The following is a 22,924-nucleotide window of genomic DNA, read 5'->3' on the forward strand; positions in this document are numbered from 1 at the left end:
TGATATTCAAATATTACCCTGATATTAAAAGCAAGCAAATAAATTACAAGAAAAAAAATCTATCATGAAGACAGTTGTAAAAAATATAAGCATGGCTGGGGATGTAGCTCAGTTGGCAGAACACTTTATTTGCAAGCTTCAAGCCCTGGGTTCAGTCCCCAGTACCTAGAACCCCTGTCTGGTGCTCATAACCACCTGTAGCTTAACTCCAGGAACTCTAATGCCCTTTGCTAGTTTCCATGGACACCCACAAACATGTGGCATACTAATACACAGACACTCATACACATAAATAAAAATAAAAGCTTAAAATTTTAAATTAAGTTAAACATTCTAAGCAAATTTTATTATATTGCATTCAACAGCATATTAAAATATGATACATATTTTCACACATACAAGTAGAGTCTATTGGACAAAGTGTGGGATTAATTTAATATTAGAAAAGCATATAGTGTAGTTTAGCATACTAAAGCAAAAACCGTAAATATATGATGGCTCAGTGGTTAAAAGCATGTATTACTCTTGCAGAAGATTCAGATCCTAGCACCCACATCAGGTGCCTAGTAACTAACTGCTTATAATTCCAGTCCCAGGTAATCTGATACCCTCTGGCCTCCCCGAGCACCCACACATATGTAGAGTACATATAAATTCAAGCAGGCACATATACATGCATTTAATTTTTTAATCATAAAAATATGATCATCTCTATAGATGCAGAAAAGGTATTTGGCAAAATCTAATATCCATTTGTAGTTTTTGGTCTTTTTGAAAGATAACCTTACTATGGGCTTGCTGGCTTGGAATCACTATGTAGACTATGCCGGTCTCAAACTTGTAGGGACCTTCCTACCTCTGCTTGGAGTGGCAGGATTACAGGTGTGTGCCACCAGGCCCAATCCTAACACAACTTCTTTCTATTTTTAGATGAGTGTGTGTGCATGTCACAGGGCACATCTGGAGGTCAGAGGGCCACTTGTAGAAATCAGTTAGCGCTCTCCTTCCACCATACAGAGATCAAGCTTGGGTCGTCAGGCTTGGTGGGAGTCACTGTTACCTGCTGAGCCATCTTGTTGACCCAACCCCAGTCTTCATAAAAATGTTCAGTCACTAAAAACTGTGGGGACTCCTTCAACTAGATAAAGGACATTTATGAAAAACTTATAACTAATGTGATACATATGGGTGACATTCTAAATGTTCTCCACCCAAGATCAATAGATACTCATTCTCATCACCACTAATCAGCTTTATTTTGGAAAATACAGTCAGAAAGAAAGAAAAGGCAAAGGTGTCTAAATTAGACGTAATAAATTGACTTTATTTTCAAATGGCAGGATTGTCTATCTATCAGATGGACTCTTTTAAAGGCTAGAGAACTAAATGAATGGCTTTGGTAAGGCTGTAGACTGTTAAATCATAGACAAATCATTTGTATTTAGAACAACTGAACACTGAAACTTAAAGTAGGATTTACAGTAAATTAAAATAATAAAATAGAAACAAATCTAAACAGATGTAAAATATCTATACTTAAACCTGCAAATTTTCCCCAGCATAAGGAAGATCTAAATAAATGAAGAAATATACCTGTGTGTACACTAGAAAACTCTTTATTGTCAAGATAATAATTTTCCCCAAATTGATCTAGAAATCCAGTGTAATTCTAATCCAGTGTAATTCTAATCAATTCTAACCTAATCTCTTGGAGGAAAAAAAAAAAAAAAAGATAAACCAGAACTTTGAAAATGGCTTCATGGGTAAAAATGCTTGCTGCACAAGCCAGAAACTTAGATATAACCCCCAGAACCCACCTAAAGGCACACACACACACGTAATAAAAAATAATTTTAACTGGTAAACTGATTCACAAGTTCATATGGAAATGCAGAGTGCAGAATAGCCATACAAATGGGACCATGAAGAGCAAGGGCTGGTAAGACCATTCCATGGGTAAAGGGGCTTGCCAATAAGGCTAATGACCTGACTTAAACCCCTGACTCTCACGAGTTGTTTGACTTCCACAAGTACACAATGGTTTGCATGTGTGTACACACACATGTAAAGGAATAAGTTTTAAATATATACATATGAAGGACAAATGGAGGACTTACATTCCCCAGCTGCAAGGGTATGGGCTGGGGATGGAGCTCAATTGTAACAGTGCTTTTCTGGCATGCATGACATCCTGGATTTGATCCTCAACATGTACAAAACAGGCGGTATACACCTGTGATCCAAGCACTTGGGCGGGGAGAGGAAAAAGGGTTAGGAGTCATCTATGGGTCCACAGGGAATTCAAACCTAACTTGGAATCCACTAGACTCTATCTATAAAATAAATAAGTATCTGTTTGACACGGCAGGCATGGTGGCTCACACTTGTGGGGTAAAAACAGGAAGATCAACTTGAGTTCCAGACCAGCCACCTTGTGTACATAATGAGTTTCAGGTCAGCCAGGCTACATAGTAAGGGCTTTTCTCAAAGAACAAAAACAACAAGTATTATTATAAAGCAACAGTAATCAAAACAGGGTGATAATGGCATACAAGTGATCTTGTATGGATCAACAGAACAGACAAGAGTCCAGAAATAGGCTGAAACATGTAGAAATGATGTTTCTGTGTGCGTGCATGAGTGTGTGCGTGCACGCATGCGTGCGTGTGTTTAACAAAGAGCAAAGGCAATGTACCAGAGCAAGGAGAGTCTTAATAAATAGTGCTGTAATAACTGAAAATCTCCTGGCTGGAGAATACTACTACAACAACAACAACAACAAAAAGAAAAACAAAGGAAAGAAAAAAAAACAAAAAACAAAAAACATAACCCACTCAACCAATCAACCAGAAACATTTTGAACCAAGACCTTTCATCACCTATAAAAATGTCCTTAGGGGCTGAGGACTAGCGTTGTGGTAGAGCACATGCCTACCATGTACAAAGTCCTGGGTTCCCAGCACCCGTGTGGCAGCTCACAGACATCTGTAACTCCAGTTTCAGGGATCTGATGTTCTATTCTGGCCTCCTTGGGCACCAGGGATGTATGTGGTACACTGACATACATGCAGGGAAACCACTCATACACATGCAATATACATAAATAAATCTTTTTTTAAAAAATTAACTTAAATGGATCATGGACTTAAATATAAAGCCCAGGCCCACAAAATATAGAGGATCTTAGCTAGGACAACAAACACACAAGCCACGAAAGAAAAAAGCAAACATGTATTAAACTTCCTTCCAATGAGTAAAACGTCTGTTCTTCAAAAGGCATCGCTATGAGATTAAAGACATAAACACTGACTGGGAGAAAACATTTGCCCAGTGCCCATCCAACGAAGCACCCGCATCTGCAATGGATGAAGGACTGCCCTGGTTCAATACTAAACCAAATCTAGGCAGTTAAAAAGGAAGGCGGTGATGAGGATTTGAACAGCAACTTGCCAGGACATGGAGGGGATGGCAGAGAAGAACATGAAGAGATTGGCGTCATTAGCACTTAGGGACACACGGATTAAAAGCACAATGAGATTATGCCACACACCTATTAGAACAGTTAAAATGAAAATGCGTCTTTCTAAGCATCAATGGAAGTGCAGAGGAACCTCGATGTGCAAACATTGATGACAAGAAGGGGAAAAGGTACAAGCACCTCAGAAACAGACTGCTGCTTACAGCCCTACATGGACACTTGCCATGGGACTCCCATTCCAATTTTAGGCATTTCACCCCAGAGAAACAAAAACATCAGTCCGTATAGAGAGTTGCATGTGAATGCTTATGAAATTTTATTTGCAATACCCTCAAACTGGGAACAACTTAGTAGTCTACCAAGTGATGAGTTGACAAATATTGTCAAATTCATATAATTGGAATATGACTCAACAATATAAAGAGGTGAACTGCTAACACATGCCACAATGTCGATAAATCTCAAAAACCTGAGGCAAGTAAAACAAACCAGACAAAAAAGATCACATAGTGTACTCCTAGACTCGGTTTGAGGCAACCCTCCTGCCTTAGCCCCCTGAGTGCTAGGATTACAGACATGTACTGCACTTGGTGAATTACATATTACATATACATTTTATTATTTATCATTATTTTAAAACTATTTTAAAAATAAAGGAAAAGGAAACATACTTCTAACATCCCTGTAATAGAAATCATAACAAAAATATAACGATACTTAACACTGGGCCAGTCACAGTGTCTCTATTTCCCCAGCCCCTGGAAAAGTATTTTAGGTAAATGGCACAGCTTTTAATGAGTATATGAATAAAGTTAACAAACATCTTACCTAAGATGCTAGAAAAGAATAACAGAATACATCCAATGCAGCAGAAATTAATGCACTGAAAAACAATATACACTAGGAAAAGACGACAAGGCTAACAGCTTTTGGGAAATAAGAAAGGGCTGGAAAGATGGCTCAGTGCTCTTGCAGAGGGCCCAGGTTCAGTTCCCAGCACCCACAAGGCAGTTAAAAACTGTAACTTCAGTTCTAGGGGCCCTGAGGCTCTCTTTTGACCTCCACAGCAGGCACACAAATGATACACAGACATATATGCAGGCAAAATACTCAAAACAAACAAATTAAAAATAATTTAAAATTTTTTTTCTTTATTCTTCTTCTCTCATACAATACATCCCAGCTGCAGCCTCCCTCCCCTCCTCCCACAGCCCCCTCCACACACACACCTCCCCTTTTCCCTCAGATCCACTGCTCCTGCTTTCCTTCAGAATAGAGCAGGCCTCCAGAAGCTGTCAACCAAACACAGCATGTCAAGATGCAATAAGATTAGGCATAAACTCTCATACCAAGCTGGACAAGGAAACACAGTAGGAGGGTAAAAGCTCCCACGAGCGGGCAAAAGAAATCAGAGACACCCTGACTCCCCCCCCCCCCTTAGGACTCCAACACAAACACTAAAGGGTGAGGGAAACATGCAGCTTGTATGCAGAGAGCCCAGTGGCAGTCTCTGTGGCCGCCACTTCAGTCTCAATGAGCCCCTAGGAGCCCTGAGATCCACAGCCAAGCATCAGGCAGAGCTCCCAGAACCCCGCAGAACAGGTAGATTATAGGAGCCAGAGGGATCAAGAACATCAGGAGAACACAGCCACAGAATCAATAAAAACTGTAAAAAGAAAAAAATAAGCACAGGTATAGGGAAAGGCAATGTTCTTCTACATCCCAGCATTCATGAGGCTGAGGCAAGAGGATAGCTACAAGTTTAGTTCAGCCTGAATTATACAGTGAGGACCAGGAGAGCCAGAGCTGCACAGCAAGATCCTGCCTCAAACAAATAAACAAGAAACCATAAGCACATAATAAAAATGTAGATTAACAAACTAACAAAACTTCAGGGCAAGGGTATGACACAAACAGAAAGAGAGAAGGGTCACAGCCAAAAAAGCCGAGGTTTGTTTGTTTTTATTTATTTAGAGATAGGGTTTCTCTATTATGTAGCCCTAGCTGTCCTGGAACAGTGATTAAAGGTGCGCATCACCACATCCAGCCAGAGAAATCATAAAAAGAACAGTATGAACAACTTTATGGAAACAAATTTGAAAACTTAGCAACAATACACAGACTCCGTTAAATGTACGCACATCAAAACAGTGAACGAGGTTTGGGGTACAGCCCAGCGACAGAGCACTTGCCTGGTATGCATGCAGCCTGGGGCTCAATGGGAAAGAAACAGAAAAGCCTGAGTAGTTTTCCGACCAGTGAAAACAGATTCAAACTTGAGACTAATTCTAACAAGATTTCAGAGAACAAATCCAAACTCATTCAACAAACAATAAAAAGGAGACCAGAGTCCATTTAATTATTTAATGCTGGCAAATCATGGGTCAAAAGCCACACAATAAAAGGCAAATTATAAGAAATTTGCAAATCACAGATGCACATGAAAGCAAGCACCCTAAACATGATTGGCAGAGCAGCTGGTGTGGCAGATGAAGACAGCAAATCCTCATAGGTTCTTTACACCAGGAGCCACATGAATGGGGGATGCTCAGCTGATAAAGTGCTTGTAGCTATCAACAGCATGAGACCTGGGTTTGACCCCTAGCATCCATGTAAAAAAGGTCAAGGATGTCTGTAACCCCAGTGGACAAGATGGAGACAGGCAGATCCCTGGAGCTCACTGGCCAGCCAGTCTAGTCAATCTGCACACATCAGATTCAGCGAGATACCATCTCAAAAGGTAAGGTGGAGGAGATGGAGAAAGACATCAGCTTTGACCTCTAATTTCCACATGTGTGCACACAAGTAAAAAACCCACAGAATCCCATGAATGTAATTCAGCACATTTAGAGGTAAACAGATTAAAGGAGAAAAGCTATATGATCAACTCAAGGCATGCAGAGAAAAGCAACACTTTAAATTCAACATCATTCACGATTAAAACAGAAAATCAACTTTCTTAACCCGATGGAATGTGATCAGCAGGTAGGTAGCTTGAGTTAACATTCTTTTATGTTGTTGTTTTGAGAAAGGGTCTTATACAGTACAGAGTAACCTTGAACTTGCAATGTAGCCAAAGATAACCCTGAACTTGTGAGCCTCCTCTCGACTGTGTGCCTCTGTACGATAGCAGTGAGACATTGGAACATTTCTTTCAAATCAAGAACAGAGCTCGACCTAGTGGTACCTGTGATCCCAGGTACTTGGGAGGCAGAGGCAGGAAGATCACAAGTTCAATGCCTATCTGAGACACAGAATGAGAACAAGGCCAGCCTGAGAAACTTAGTGAGCCTGTTCTAAAATAAAAATAAAAAGAATGAGGAGTGAGTCCTGGGAGGAAGGAAGGAAGGAGGAAACAATATACAATATATATATTGTTTACATGCCAAGTAGCCAGAACTACACAGTCACTATTTTAAAACAAAACAGTAAGAATGCCCATTACAAGCCAGGCAGAGTGGCTTACTCCAGCACTTGGGAAATTGAGGGTGGAAGATAAGTTTGATGCCAGCCTGGGTTATATAGGGAGGCACTGTCCAAAAACAAAGTGATGCCCATTATAGTGCTTGTTTGCTTGCTTTTTTTGTTTTTGTTTTGGGGGATTGTTTTTGTTTTGACAGGTTGGCTTGGAGCTGTTATATAAACCAGTCAGACCTCAAACTTGCAGAATTCATGCTGCCTCTGCTTCCAGAGTGCTGAGATTAAAGGTGTAAACCAGTATGCCCAGCTACAAAGCTTATGGTACATAAAGCTGTACTTGTAGTCCTAAATACTGCAATAAAGCAAGAAAAGTCCCATACAAAAGGCCTGGATAGTTAAAACAGTTGTTGGAATAAAATGACATGTACACAGAAAATCAAATCAAAGCAAAAGATCACATTTTAAAATCCGTTGCATATCAATAAATCAGATATGGTCATGGTGGCTCTACAGGAGGGAATGTCATGCTTGGTCAAGAGTCCATGGGTGAGGCTGAGGGATGGGTTCGTCAGCTAAGAGCACTGGCTGCTCTTCCCGGTACCCACAAGATGGCTTATAATCATTTGTAACTCCAGTTCCAGATCTGGTGCCTTCTAGGCCTCCATAGATACCAAGCTCTGGTTGGTGTGTGTGTGTGTGTGTGTGTGTGTGTGCGCGCGCGCGCACGCGCGCGCACGTGAGCGCATCACGTAGGCAAAATATGTATATACATAAAGTTTCAAAGAAAATGTAAAAGTCCCTTACTGGGTAGGTCACAGGCTCTAGGGCAGACCTGGTTATTGTTTTGCTAAGTGGTCAGACTGTCAAAATGCCTTCTCCGTATTTATGTTCACACTCATAGGCCTGGGTGGCTCTCGGCCTTGGTCTGGAAGCTATTTCATACAGTGGATAGTGGTCAATGGAGCATAACTGGGTAAAGTGCTGAGAAGAGAAGAAACTGAACACTCAGTTCTAAATGTCACATTTATCAACCCTGCCACCAAGGCTCAGGGAACATCATGGAAGAGAAAGTAGAAAGAATGTAAGAGCCGAAGCAGTGGTTCTCAACCTGAAGGCTGTGACCCCCCCCCAAAGACCACTGGAAACACGTTTACATTACAATTCATAACAGTAGCAAAAATTACAGTTATGAAGTAGCAACGAAGATAATTTTATGGCTGGGAGTCAGCACAACATGAAGGACTGTATTGAAGGGTCACAGCGTTAGGAAGGTTAAAAACCACTGAAGCAAAATATGGGGGCTAACGCTGTGAAATGCTGTCTTTTGGACAGGATGTGACTGCTGTAATCATAAACTCACAGCAGCTATGGTTACCTGCAAAAATGGAGCCATCCAAAATTCTAGTATAGACGGATAAGTGATCTCCAGGCCCCACTCCTTACCAGGGAGCTACTGGTAGTTGATAGTTGCTGAGAGAAGGAGAATACTTTTTCTGATGATTGGTGTGATTCCTATGATTCCCATTTCCCAGTGCATTACCCCCATGCTGCTGTGCTGTTGTGGTGGTGGTGGTGCATGACTTTAATTCAAGCACACAGGAGGCAGAGACAGGCAAATCTCTGTGAGTTCAAGGCCAGCCTGGTCTACAGAGTGAGATCCAGGACAGTCAGGGCTACACAAAGAAATCCTGTCTTGAAAAACAAAACAAAATCATGAAGTTCAGGGATGTTAAGAGGGATATGGGTAGGTGTGATGAGTTGGGATGGGAAAATAGATATGATTATATTTATTGTACATGTATATGAATTTCTTAATAAAGATATAATTTACAGTAGGAATAGACTATATAAATGGTCATGAGAAGGTATGGACATCTGAGTGGCTCATTCCTTCATCTCTTGAAGCCCTTCCTCAAGCGCCACACTCCCCGTTAAGTCAACTGTGACATTCCATTTAAAATCGCACTTCTCCATCATAATTATTTTCACTTGTCCCTATCTCCCCATTTCATTCCAAAAGACTTAAGCCTTATGTAAGTAGATCTAAAATTTACATGAGAACACAACAGGCCAAAACAGTCAACATTTTCTTGAAAAATTATTATTATCTACACTTTCTTCTTCCATGAGGACAAGTATTTTTGATGTACTTATTCTTTTATATTCCCATATAAAGCTTAAAACCGTTCCTGTCCTCCCTTGGTTCTTGTCTTCTTGAAGGAAAGAATTCAGTCAAGAGACATAGACAATTTAAGCAGAAGTTTATTTAATAAAGTAAGCAAAATAAACACTCCAAAAAGAGATTGTGGTGGACTGCCTCAAGGCAGGGAGCAGTTCAGGAGGTTCCAAATTTGGATTTTCAAAAATGTTTTCATGCATATTTATGAGATTAAGTGGCAGATTCATGACATAAGGTAACCCCTTCTCTCCCAGATCTTGGTGGATCAGAGTGCTGCTTCTCATGCTCCTCTGGAAAAATCCCATAAAGGGGGGTGTCAAAAGCATAGTATGGGTTGGAGAAATGGCTCAGAGGTGAAGAGCTCTTGCTGCTCTTGCACAGGACCGAGGCTTGGTTCCAAGCACCCACATGACAGCTCACAACCACCTGTAACCCAGTTCCCAGGGACACAATACCCTCTTCTGACCTCCTCCACCAGCAGGCATGCATGTTGTTCACATACAAACATACACACAGGCAAAATACCCATACATATTAAAAACAAGGCCACAATGCAAGTAATATTATAATGATTTCAGGTCTTTTGATAATGTCGACCCTCTATGAATGCATGTGTGTGGTAAGATGCCCTCTGGTGCCTTGAGAACTGCATGTGAGTGGTAAGACACCTTTTTGGTGCCTTGAGAACTGCACATGTGTGAGAAGATGCTCTCTAGCACCTTAATGCTGACAAAGTTTGACAAAAGTGTGCTTTCAAGGATGTTTAAACACAAAGGCATTCTGACCAGCAGGAGACACAGTTGCCACGATGCACCTGCAGTTTTCCTTGGTTACTTCATCTCTAGCTCCTTGTCTACCTGGTGTCAGAATCTGGTACATGCACTATGCACCCAGTAGCAGGTACACAGTACTGTTAAACAACTACTTATTGAATAAGTAGATGAGTGAAAGCAGCAAATACAAGCGGCCTTGAGAAATTATACGACGTTACTGAAAGGCATTAAAAGCAGATGTATAAATGGACAGATGACTGTATTCATTGCAGTATTACTCAAAGGATATTATTACACACTCACTAGTGTGTTTGTGTACATGTGTGGATCGGTGTGAGAATCTAAAGCAGATTCTAAAATATGCACGAAAACACTAAAGGCCCAAATGTCCAGTAATTTAGAGAAAGTGAGGGTCTTGCCCTATATGTTTCCTATGTTGCCGTCATCATCGTCGTCGTCATCATCATCAGTCTATAGTGATTACAACACTAGGACGTCCCTAAAATCAACTGGGAGCTGTGTTTGTGTCAAGCATCTACTGTCCCAGCACTGGGCTAGGGAAGAGGCAAGAGAACACAAGTTTAATGGCAGCTTGGGCTACTCAGTGTCTCAAAAACAATGAATAACAGGTAGGTAAATAAGTAAATAAATACATAAACAAGAAAAATCCCAAAAATTGAAAAAGAAAAATGGAGGCAAGGTGTGGTGGTACAAGCCTTTAATCCCAGCATTTGGAAGGCAGAGATAGGCAGATCTCTATAGGTTCAAGTCCAGCCTGGTCTACATATCTAGTTCTGGGCCAGCCAGAGCTACATGGTCAGACCTTGTCTCAAAACAACAGCAAAACAAACAAACAAACAACAACAAATACGATTCCGACTACACAACACATTATTTAGAGATTATATAATTCATGATCACTTAATTTGGAAATATTGAAGTCAGACTCATCTTCACAAGAGGGCTAGGCAATGGTATGAAACAAAGAACTGGTTGCAGTGAGATTGTTTTTTATTTTTGTTTATTGTTTTGTGGGGCAAGGTATCCCTGTGTATCCTAGGCTGGTCCCAAATCCAACCATCCTGTAGAATGTTTCATGACTTTTATTTTATTTTTTCTTTTGGTTTGTATCATATAGGATATGACCTTTTTGCTTTCAAAAAGATGTTTAAAAAAATAAATCACTTTATATGAGCGTTTGCTTGAATGTATGTGCATATGCCACATGTGGGCCCAGTACCCTAGGATGACAGAAGAATGTGTTGGATCCCTTGGAACTGTAATTATTGGTGGCGGTAACCATCGTGTGGGTGCTGGAAACAGAACCCAGGTCTTTGCAAGAGCAACAAGTACTCAACCACTGAGCCATCTCTCCAGCTCCATAGAATACACTTTAAAAGTTATCTTAGGGATGAGGGTGTAGTTCAGCAGGAGAGGACCTCAGAGGCCCTGGGCTTCACCCTTAGCATCTCCAGAACGAAATAAAATAACGTTAATATAAAAGCCTTTCTAAACACAACAAAAGTCCAGAATATTTTTTTAAAATTGAAAGACCAGACAAACTTCATCACAGCACCGCTCAAAGACAACAGCCAAATAGAACAAAGACATACAGCTCACAGCAGAGGACTGATTTCTTTCAGAAAAACCACCAAGAAACGCCAACTCCTAGAGGCACTTAGCACAAAACATGAACAGACTGTCAAAAGGAAATGTGAAGGTATGCTCAGCCTTACTCAGAACAAGAGACGGAAGTCGCTGGGACACTACTGTTCGGTTACTGACGGAGACAGGGAAAGTAGGGTAATCACTGCTTGCTGCCGCCATCTGTCAACCTCACACTCCTGTCACGCCTGAATCACTACCTATAATCCCGAATGCTGCTCCTGTACACAGTCCTTGATCATTTCAGTATCAGGACAGACAATTTTTTCATTGCAATATTCTCTCCACCCCTTTCCTTAAGCATTTTTTCCTTTGTTGACATTGCTCCCCTTTTGCTGGCCACCTAACAAATCCAACATAAAATACTCCCACCTACAGGCAGTCTACCCTCCAACTCCCTCCTAATTTCCTACCTAGTGGCTCATCTCCAACAATTCTTCAATCCCATCTGAACCTACATTCCCTCTCCTTAGTTCACTTGAAGTTCATCTCTGTAATACCATCTTGCCTATGCTTTTCACATTTTTACCATGACAGCATCATTGTGTTCAGCGGGAAACCCCTTCCCTGAGGCTCACACAGCCACTCACCCACTCTTCAGCTGTGTCTGTATAGCCTAAGGTGGCCAGAGAAAGTTCTCACTAAATTTATGATCACAGAACTCAGGCAGGCCCTAGCGCTGCTTGTCAATTATGTGAGATTTCCCCCAGACTATCCACTCTCCTAGACAACCATTTCATCCCTCTAGTGTCTCCCTCTCCATCTTCATCACCAGCTGTTGAACTTCCTTCTTCACTGAGAAAACAAAGCAACCACAAAAACAAAACCAAATCAGAAGGGAATATCAGCAAGCTTCCACACTAACCCACTCCAGAGTCCACGATCTCTGTCTTCCCTGCTGCCTCCCTGGACCAACGGTCTGTGTTCTCAGAGGAAACCAGTGCATCAACCTGTGCACTAGTCCACCCTTGTCACTGCTGCAGGACATTAGCATAGAAACCCTCCCTTCTCTTCCTTGCCTGCCGGCTGTCTCTCCGCACATCACACTGGAGTTCCCTTTGTCCTTACTTACATTGCTCCAGCCACCAATCTGCTTCTCTGACCCCTTTCAAGGTTGTTCTGCAGTAGTTTCTGAACTGTACACTCCAGTTCTCTTTGTACACTGTAGGGAGTGAGTTAAGTTCTTGACTCAATGTGTATTGTTAACATGCGCATCAAGAACTCCAGTAGCTCAGTCCTACAGGAGGGGCAAAGCCTTCCCCAGGTGAGGCTGAGAGGGATGGAAAAGCCCTCCTTGGATCCGAGTGTGAACGTTGACAGGGTGTGCAGACCTACCACCACCCCTCCAATGTTCACATCCTGAAGACACCTCCCCTACAGAAATAGCTCCTACTGAGGTTAGCTAAACCCACCTCCTTGTTCAGCTGTGTGCAATAACCCTATCTCCCTATTGAACTGTATATATTAAACACACTGAGCTTCTGGGATGCCAAGGCCACTCTATGAGACTGAACACAGACGTCCAATCCCAGCTTTTCTGTGTGTCCACGTGTTTGTCATTCCTTCATTCTCTGGCTACCCAATTAGTTCAGTCCCTGGCATTGGGCAAGGACTTGGCAATGAACCTCAACTCCACTGAAATATTCCTGTTGAGGTCATCAATATCTTTGACACTGCTACACTTAATGACCAGTGTTGAGCAGTATTGGTTACACTTGCCTATTGGGGCATTTTCTATGTAAGCTCCAGGACGTGGCAGGATTCACTTTACGTGTATCTCACTGGCAGCTTCTATTCATCCTCCTTTGCTGGTTCTACATCTCCAGGGCATCTAAATACCAGACAGCTCAGGTCCAGCCCTTAGGACTCTCCTGTCTTCTATCCATACTCATTTCCCCCAGTCTCATCAAGTTGCACTTGTGTCCACAGCCTGCATCTTTCCCTTAGGACCCCCACTGATGTTTGCAGCTTCTTTTTAAACCTCGCACCTGGGTGTTTAGTTGGCCTCCCAAACATGGTATGACTACAAACTCCTAGCATTTCCCCCTGCAAACATGCGCTCTCCCCTGTCTCCTTCCTAGGGAACTCCCTCTTCCAAGCTGATCAGATCTGAAACCCTGTAAATATCTTTGAATGGCATCTCTCTAGCTCTGCTTTGAATCTCTTGCTTCTCCCCATATATAACAAAAGCCAGATACTAAGACAGGCATGGCACCCAGCACTCAGGAGTCAAGTCACACAGCACAGAGCACCAGCAACTTGCCCCTAGCAGCCCCACTCTGTAGTCTCTCCTTAGATGTTCTTCACCATCCTGTCACAACCTGGTTCTTCTCTGGTTCCTTTGCTAAAGGAGGTGGGGATTATAGCTCCAGAAAGCTTGTCCCAGGGACTTCTCCCAGCCGGCCATGGCTAGCATGTCTGTGGTCCCTTGGGGAGTCTCACTGGCCTCAGAGCCACCCACATAGCACCGTAGCACCTGCTTCCACCTCTCTGCTGAATGCTCCTGGCTCAATCCAGGTCCCCTCCCCAAGCCTTACCTGTCAATAATGACTGGATCTGAGGGTGTCTCATTCCGGTTCCCACAGCTCTTGCGGTCACAGCACCGGCTAAAGAAAAGATGAAGACAGAAAGAAGGAGCGTTAGGGGGCAGTCCAAGGAGAGATCAGATGTCCTGTTCTGGCTGTAGAATTCCTATGTGTAGAGGATGTCTCCCAGGGACTCGAGGAAGACAGCCAAAAAGGGTCTTGGCAGGATCCCTGGAAGCGTAGTTCTAGGGATGAGGTTGGCTGTGAAACCTTTGCGTCACCAAGCGGTGGATCACCTACAGTGTCTCTTAGATGATCACAAACTGAACCTGCCCCTGTAAGCAGCATCCTAATCCAGACATGTCCTGTGCCCAGCATTTCAGAGGCCTTCTCTAGCTTTTTAAAATTATTGTTATTTTAATCATTTTCCGTCTAAGGGCAGCCACCATCTCAACAGGTTTTTAAACATATTTTCTTTTCCATGTATTATAGGCTCTGTCTCTGAGGCACTGCAGGACTGGTGTATCCAGGGAAGCCCTTCAGGAAATGCTAAGCTCTAGGGTAAAAGGAAGGAGGAGTTCAGGGCTGTGTGCCCCTCTCCACCCCTAATTTATCTAGCAAAGAGCTGTCCACCATTTCTCACATCTAGGCAGCTTGGTTCCCTCCACCAGGCCTGTAAGCAAATCCCAGAGGCCCCTGTCCCATGTTCCCAGAGAGATACTCCCTGGGGCTTTATTAGTTAAGCTTCCAGTAGCAGTAGGAAGCCTGTCTTACAAAAACACTTAGAGAAGTCACATAAACAGGCCAGGCTAATGGGACCGCAAGGAGCCTCTCCCCTGCCCATGCTTCCCCAGGGAACTGGAGGTGTTGTGAAATAGGAGCAGGGACCTGAGCTACATCTTGACAAGGTACACTGTCTTGTCAATGACAAGCTACATCTTGACATTGCCCATCTTACCTGCACATGATCTCGTGAGTGAGCAGCACCCGGCACATTTCAGGGTTCTTGTCCTGTCCCTCATAGATGATAGCCTGGGGAGGAGGAAGTGTGCAGGCTCTCGGGGAAGGAGGTTCTCTCAAGTCCCCGTAGCAGGCACAGGTGAGCCTGTGGTGTGCCCTGGTGTCTCCCAAACCCAGGCCCAGGGGAGGTCCCACCCCAGGAAAGATCATGTCCTTTGCCTTGATCTGAAAAGTCCAGGGCCACAAAGCAGGACCCTGAAGCCTGGCTGCTCAGGTGGAGGGGAACCTTCCACCCTCAAATAGGAGCATCATCTAGGTGGCAAGAATGGCACCAGGTCTGCAGATGCCCTGCTGCAGGAGCAGACAGGCTCCTGGTCCCACCCTGCATCATGCTCCTACCCTCACCCACTCCTCCCATGAGCTGTCCCTGCTCATGGTGGGCTTTGTCTCTGCTCATGTATATGGTCCCTCTCTGCAATTCCTGCTAACTAATAAACCAGGCCACTGAGCTGCCTCTTCCCACCTCCTATCGCTTCTCTGGCTCAGACCAGTGTGTTGCCCTTGGACTGCTGTGTCCCCTCTTTCACAGACTCCCAATGGCCCCTTTCCTGAACAAGATGCCAGCTTCCCAAACTGTAAATGTGGTTTCCTAGTCTACTAGCCTCTGGGCCTTCCAGCCTTCCTCTGTGTATAAGTCCTTTTCTCTCTAGGCTCCCACACCCACCCAGTTCCACTGCCGCCTGCCGTTGCTTGTCCTGCCTCCCCTGTCCCAGCGACTGAGAGCTCTCTGGGCATAAGCGAGTCTGCTTTGCTTTGGTGGAGGCTGCTAGAAGCACCTGTCCATACAACAGCATGCAAGTTGCCACGTTTCATTCCAGACCCACTAATCTGGCCCATCTAGGATTCAAGCTCCTTCTACCGGCATGTTTCTGAAATCCCTGAGACTTGGGCTGCCTCTCAGAGTGCATCAGGTTGGTGTCCCTGAGCTGCTTTTGTCAGCCTCAGCCCCCTTCCTGGGACATGATACCATCAATGTGCTAAGTGTCTGCACTGCGAGTTCTGGGACTGCACGCGGGTCTCTTTTCTGACCGAGTGTACCCATGCCCCTTTGCAGTGATGACACTAGAGGACTTGCTCTTGAGAACCGCTCTCGGTGGAGTTGCCTCTGTGTACTCTCACCTTAGGCATGGCCCCCCAGGCAATGGCTGACCCACAGAGGAGGCAAAATGCTGCTGCCCTGCTTTAAGGGCACCAACTCCAGTGCCTTTTTTCTATTCTGGTGATCCCTGTGGGTTGGGATAAGGCTGGACTGACTCAACCTGAGACCACCTGCTTCCTGGGCATCTTCCTGTCCTGCTCCCTTCCCTCTCCTCCTGAGGGAAGGCCCTCCTCACCAATAAGCTGCATGCCCCTGAGTTTGTATATAAAGTTGGGTTGCTAAGGGATATGACTTAAGCCAGGTCTTTTTACAAACACTTTCTTTTCCAGACTGCAGAGAAAAAGCACAATCTTCTTGCCATAGGCAGGGAACTGGGAGAGCTAGAGCAGTGAGGGCAAAGGTACAAGAGAGACAGCGAGGGGTTAAGGATGATTTCTCAAACCAAGCCTAGGATGGGCCTGAACATCCCCCAGGCTGGCTCACCTGCTTTGACATGGAGTCAATGAGGCGCACATAGAGGTCTTGCTCTGTCCGGAGTCCTAGGGTGGGAAGGCAGAAAGAACTTGCCGTCAGGGGGTGCATGAGGATGCCCCAGATGACTATACCCATACCCTCTCTGGCCCTGATGAGGTGCGAGGTGTCTCAGAGTGCTGCAGTGCCCAGACTCTGCTTACCATTGTTATACACCAGCCGAAGGCGGTAATGGATCCCATTGTTTGTCTTTTCTGTCCCAGGTTCCTGCAAGGACAAGACAAGAAGATGTTCAAGTGCTCGGGGCCTTCAACCTCCTTCACCCACACCCTCCTTCACCCACACCCTCCACCCCGATCCCATTGTCCTTTCTCCCATGCCTTCCCATTCATTTACCATTTATGCACCATCTTCCCCAGTGTGCATGTGCGTGTGTATGTGGCAGGATCCCCGAAGCCCTCCCATCTCTCCCAGCGCTAGTCCCAGGCCAGCCCATGAGCCTCTCACTCGATCCTTTTCCACGAAGTCGATGAAGGCTGTGCGCTCCACCTCCACGGGCTGCCCCTGCCGGTCGTACATGGCCAGCACGAAGTGGAAGAAGTTGGACTTCCTGAGGTTGGAGGGGGGCTGCTTTTCAAAATGTGCTCTTGCCAGGCCCACGCCACTGTGGGAGGAAAGGAACTGGAAAACCACTGGAAGGGCCCTCCAGCGAGAAAGACCCCAGTGGTTCTGGCCAGGCAGGTGACTGGCCAGGAGTAGGCTTTGACATGTCATGAGTTTGGACGAGAGGTAAAATACAATGGGTCCTTCCTTCCTGGGCAGGAACATATCCGTTCCATAAAGAGGCCTGTAGCACCGAGGCTTCCCCAGCGTGCTTGTCTCAGAGGGAACACCATAGCTGCTGGTAAGGGTGTCCCGCCAGGCTTTCCCCACTGCAGGCTTTTCCCTGGCGCTCATATTTAGAAAGGGTTATCTCTAAAATCAAGTGTACAAACTGTAAATCGATTCATTGTACTATCCAGAAGCACTCAGAAGTGTGTGTCAGGGCATCAAAGGGTACCTAGGAGGTTCTGGAACGAATTTCCCATCGAAACCCAGTTTTCAGCTGGGTTCCACCGAGACTGTGGCATTACTTAGGACATCATTTCCATCAGATTGGTGGGGACACAGAACTAGCTATTCGTCGGCCCAGCCTAGACCTTGGGTTATGGCTACAGATGGGGGACAACTTTTCCAGCTTCAAGACATAATGGCCACCGGGCAGAGGAATCTCCTAGTTTGGCCTTACAAAGGCTTTCTCCTGGCTCATCAGAGACCTTGCTCAGAAGCAAGGAGGAAGAGAAGAACAAGGCCTCCTTTAGCAGATTGCCCCTAAACTCCAGGGCAGCACTAAACTCTGTAACCTGCAGCACGCAGCACTGAATTAAATGCCTGGGACTAAGGCAGACAGCTGGAACAGGGGCCAGAGTATGGGTACCCCTAGCCCCAAATATGTCACCACGTAAAAAAGACTCAAAGGAGGAGGAAAATAGTGCTTGGGGATAGTGTGTGTGTGTGTGTGTGTGTGTGTGTGTGTGTGTGTGTGTGTGTGTATGTGTTGGTTTGGTCTTGTCATTGTTTTTGAGATAGGATCTCACTCTGTAGTCTAGGCTGGCCTGGAACTCACTATATAGTTCAGGCTGGCCTCAAACTTGCTGTGATCTTCCTGCCTCAGCCTCCCAAGTGCTGGGATTATGATATGAGCCACCACACCTGGCAAAAAAACAAAGGACAGTAATTCTTTTGTGGGATATGGGGGAGACTAACGGGGACTGTGGCTTTCCCAAGACCCCCAGGGAGTAAGCATAAACTCAGTAACCTGAAGAGGCAAGAGAGCAGATAAAACAGCCCCAGATATAGTGGATCAACACTGGGTGAGGGATGTAACTCAGTTGGGAAAGTGACTGCCTAGCATGAAGGAAGCCACACCCAGTGCCATGCACAACCAGGACTGGTGGAGCACACCTGTAATCCCAGGACTCTGGAGGTGGAGACAGGAGGACTGGAAGCTCATCCTTGGCTACATAGTGAGTTGGAGGTGAGCATGAGATACAGGAGACTCTGCCTCAAAATAAATAGAGAAAGAACAGTTACAGGAAATGGGAATAATGGGAAGGGGGCTGGGGAGAGGGCTCAGTGCTTAAAGCACTTGTCATGTAAATGTGAGGACGTCAGAGCCCCAGAACCCACATGCTGGGTGGATATGGCATTTAGAAGAAGGCAGGGACAGGGGGACACATAACAAGGTGGCTTGCTAGCCTGGCCATATGGATGAGCTCTGGGTTCAACTGAGAGACCCTGCCCCAGTAAGTAAGTTGGAGAATAATCAAAGAAGACTCCAAGGAAGACATCAATCATGGGCCCCCACATTTACACATGCATGTGTTCCCACACAGGCAAAGATGCATGTGCGCATATGCACGTGCACGCACGCACGCACGAACACACACACACACACACACACACACACACACTTGTGAGGGGTGTAAGCCAAGGAGAAAGTTTGCATAGGAAGTTCCTGCCAGACTGTGTAGGAATATGAACACTTTCTTCTCCAGGCCAGGTATTGGAAAACATATTTCTTACAGCTTTCCTTCTTCCTAGAAAGGAGTGCTGTAGCCTCATGCTGGGAAATGTGACACACACAGAACATACGGGATTCTTTGAAGGCCTTTGGACACCCTGCAAAAGTGGACTCTGCTTCAGTTTGCTCAGGCTAGTACTCTCTATGCACTAGGTACCCAGACTCCAAGATGATGGTTCCCAAGGATTCTGTTTCTTGGTACTTAATCGCTTAAGCAGGTTCCTCTCATAATGTGTTTCTGCTGGCCCATGTTGCCAATAGAATATAACAAAAATGACAGTACATGACCTCCACATTTTAGGTCACGAAAGCACTGTAGCCTCTGCCTTGTTCTTTTTCTTGACTCATTACACAGGGGAAGCCAGCTGCCATTAAAAACCAGTGTCCAGGACTAGGGAGGTAGTAAAGGAGCTGGTAAATTGTGTGCTTTATAAGCATGAGGACCTGCATATGGACCCCTAAAACCAACATAGAAAGACAGACATGCTTGTAATCCCAGAAATGGCGAGATGGGAAGCAGAGATGGGGGATCCCTGGGGCTTGCTGGCCATTGATGAAGTCCCTGGCCAGTGGGAGACCCTGTCCCAAATAGAAGGTAAAAGGCACATGAGGAATGACATAAGGCTGTACATTGACTTCCTTATGCACTCCACACATATGCACCCATACATGAGTGCGAGCGTGCGTGTGTACACACACACACACACACACACACACACACACACACACAACACACACACACACCCCAAATGCCCATTAGGCATGCTTTCTTGACAATGACACTGCTATTGACAAATTCACTGCTATTAATTTTCTTCCACATAATTTAAAATCAGGAGCCAGTGAGCTAGCTCAATGGGTAAAAGACTCTTGCTGCCAACCTGAGTTTGGTCCTAGGAGCCTGTACAGTAGAGGGAGAGGACCAGCTCTGTTCTCTCACCTCTGTAAGTACACCATGGCAGCGGCGAGCAGCCCCTCCCCCCATGAACAAATACAAGTAAGTGTTAAAACAGCAACTCACTGTTTTCTTTGGCTTCATACTAGGCTGTCAGCGAATGAGGAGATTTCTATTTTTCACTTATGCAGAATACAGAAAATAAAAAAAGATGAACTGTTCTTTCTCCTGGATACATTCTTGGGAGCCACAGTGACCATGGGAATGGATGATCTAGGAAGTAGATGTGATGAATCATCTTGTCTCCCAAGCAAGGTGACAAGAAGGTGCCCAACCAACACTCTTCCCTACCAGAAGTTCCGTTTTCCAGGGGTATTGTCCTCTCTCCATTCTTCCCCATTCCCTCCTGGCTAGGCTGCCTTTCAAGTGGGGACTTGACCACCCTCTGTCAGCTTCTCAACCAGGCTGAGAGGCAGGGAAGCCTGAAGAGAGCTTTTGATCACAGCAGGCCTCTGATTACTATGGATGAATATGCTAATGAGACATCAACTCTGAGCTCCACCCTCCTACTTCCAGGGCCAGCTTAGCTCGAACTTAGCAAGAACCACCAAGTGGAACAGAAGACACAAGGGGGTGGTCTTGTAGAGCAATGCCATCACTGCAGCCCTTTATTCCTATGCTGAGGCTGCTAGGCTCTTGGTCAGTGTGGAGAACTTGCCAGGAAAGAAGTGGATGTTGAGAAAGTACAGAATGCCCAGGTCACTCAGTAGGCCTTTTCTATGCAAAAGCCCTCCCTTGGCTCAGGGCTTCTAACTTGGTGTAGAGGAAACTGATGGTTTCCCTTCCTACCCCAGTCCCCTTGACAAGTGTCAGTCAGTCCAAAGTCCTGTCTATCCCCTGCTCCTGCTCATCTCCTGAGAACCAAACCTGGAGCCTTCCCTAAGTCCTAGGTCACAGTCCCTATGCTGGGCCTGCCCTCCCTATGGACAGAGCGACTTGGCAGACGGAGAGAAGGGAGATTAGGGAAGGAGAGAGAAAGCAGGTTCCTCTAGGGATATGGATCAGTATCGGGTGCTAGGGTGTGAGGCACAGAGAAACTGAGCCACCTCACATTCCCAAGATGATCTTGCTTAGCCTAGCTCAATTCCTCCTGAGGCAGCCTAGAGTAGCACCCAACCCTCCACCTGCTCAGGCTCACAGACTTCCGAGGGGCAGCACTGACTACTGTGCTACTACATTTCCATTATCAGGAACTACCACAGAACAATATTAACGACAGTCTTAGCCCCCATCGGACCATGACTGGCCAATAGAATGGGGAAACCTCTGCTTCTGGCCTGGGAAGTCGCCAGTTTACCTCAGTCATGCCTCAGCCAGCTAAGTGAGGACATTGAGATAAAATGGGGACAGATTTTGCTGAAAAGAATCTAGTATTTTTTATTGCATGACATAGAATAATACAAGGAATGTGCGGGCAGAGGGACAGAAGGGGAAACGGAAGAGGGCTGGACCTCTCTCCCTTCCCTGACTCAGTGCACCTGTACCTTGACTGCAGTAGGCGATCAACACCTGTTAGGCAGAACTGCGGGCTGCAAAGGGAGAAACCTGGGGAGGAGAAAGGAAAAAAAAAATTTCTTTTCTCCCTTGGGAGAAGCTGCTGCTCTTGTAACAGAAAACAAACCACAGTTAAAGAACAGAAACAAACAGAGACATACTAGAACAATGCACAAAGCACCCAGTGATGTGACAGTCCCTATGGCCACAATCTGGGCACAGGCACGGGAGCTATAGGTAGCATTGAGTGTTCTCTGCTTAGAACAAAGGACACAGATAAAGGCCAGTGTCTCTGGTTGTGGCTCTCCAGCATGGAGTTGTCCAAGAGAGCTACTGGTGGGTGGGGAGAAACTTGGAAATGTCTACTGATACATATTCTTTATCTAACAGAAAGGTGTCGGGATAGGAGGGAAGAGGCCCTGAATCCTGGAGAGAGGTAAGACCTCCCCGTGGTAAAAACCCAAATATCAACAGCTTCCGGAGTGGAGTGCAACAAAGACAAGATGTCAACCCAGCAAGCTACCACTGTAGGCAGCCAAGTCTCTGGGGAACTATGAGAAGACATAAGACAAGTACTTCAGACTTAGCCCAACTGAGTACTGGGTCAGGGACTCGGTGTGTTAGGCACTGCCACCTTTTAAGCCACTACTTCCTCCACCAGATTTATTTTATTTAATTATGTATATTTGCATGTAACGTGTGTAGGCGTGCCCAAAGAGGCCAGAAGTCATCAGTTCTCTCGGAGATGGAATTACAGGTGTTTGTGAACTGCCTGATGTGAAAGCTGCAAATCCAATCTCTACTACTGAGCCATTGTTCCAGCCCCTACTGCTGTTTTGTTTATTTGTTGTTTGTTTTTTCTGTTCTCCTGGCTACCCTGTGTACTTGTGGGCGGAACAAGTTCTGGCCTCTTAAGCAAGTCTTCAAGCACTAGGAAGCAGATGCTGGCTGAGGTAGATCTTCACCAACCAAGGGTTGGTGAAGAAGGTAAGTGTGGGTTACAGCTGTCAGCCACCCAGAAGCACCGGGTACAAAGGAAGCCAGCAGAACTTTAATCCCTGGAGCCCAAGGGCAGCTTGGCAGATTCTCAGTTTATGATAAATGCAGGCAAGCACTGGCCTACTCAGGATGAGTACTGCTAGAGCCCATGGTTTGTTCTTTTAGCATCATAGGAAACAGAGAAATTGCCTCTTTCAGCTAAATGCTGTTGAGTGACATAAAC

At 45.3% G+C, this 22,924-nt stretch overlaps 1 protein-coding gene across 4 annotated transcripts in view; it reads right to left on the reverse strand.

Annotated features, from left to right (window-relative positions):
• Positions 1-22,924, reverse strand: part of Ebf4 (EBF family member 4) — a 68,212-nt gene that overhangs the window by 39,273 nt on the left and 6,015 nt on the right. For all 4 annotated transcript variants that reach the window (XR_007834445.1, XM_051183398.1, XM_051183396.1 and 1 more), the window contains exons 3-7: positions 17,138-17,294; positions 16,834-16,897; positions 16,643-16,698; positions 14,999-15,072; positions 14,053-14,121 (exon numbers count right to left, since the gene is read on the reverse strand). Coding sequence is in view for 3 of the 4 variants with exons in the window: in XM_051183398.1 (XP_051039355.1) it covers positions 14,053-14,121; positions 14,999-15,072; positions 16,643-16,698; positions 16,834-16,897; positions 17,138-17,294 (420 nt within the window). In the remaining variant the exon portion in view is untranslated. The remainder of the gene's footprint in view (positions 1-14,052; positions 14,122-14,998; positions 15,073-16,642; positions 16,699-16,833; positions 16,898-17,137; positions 17,295-22,924) is intronic.

The sequence above is a fragment of the Phodopus roborovskii genome, unplaced genomic scaffold (assembly GCF_943737965.1).
Source record: "Phodopus roborovskii unplaced genomic scaffold, PHOROB, whole genome shotgun sequence".
Taxonomy (NCBI): domain Eukaryota; kingdom Metazoa; phylum Chordata; class Mammalia; order Rodentia; family Cricetidae; genus Phodopus; species Phodopus roborovskii.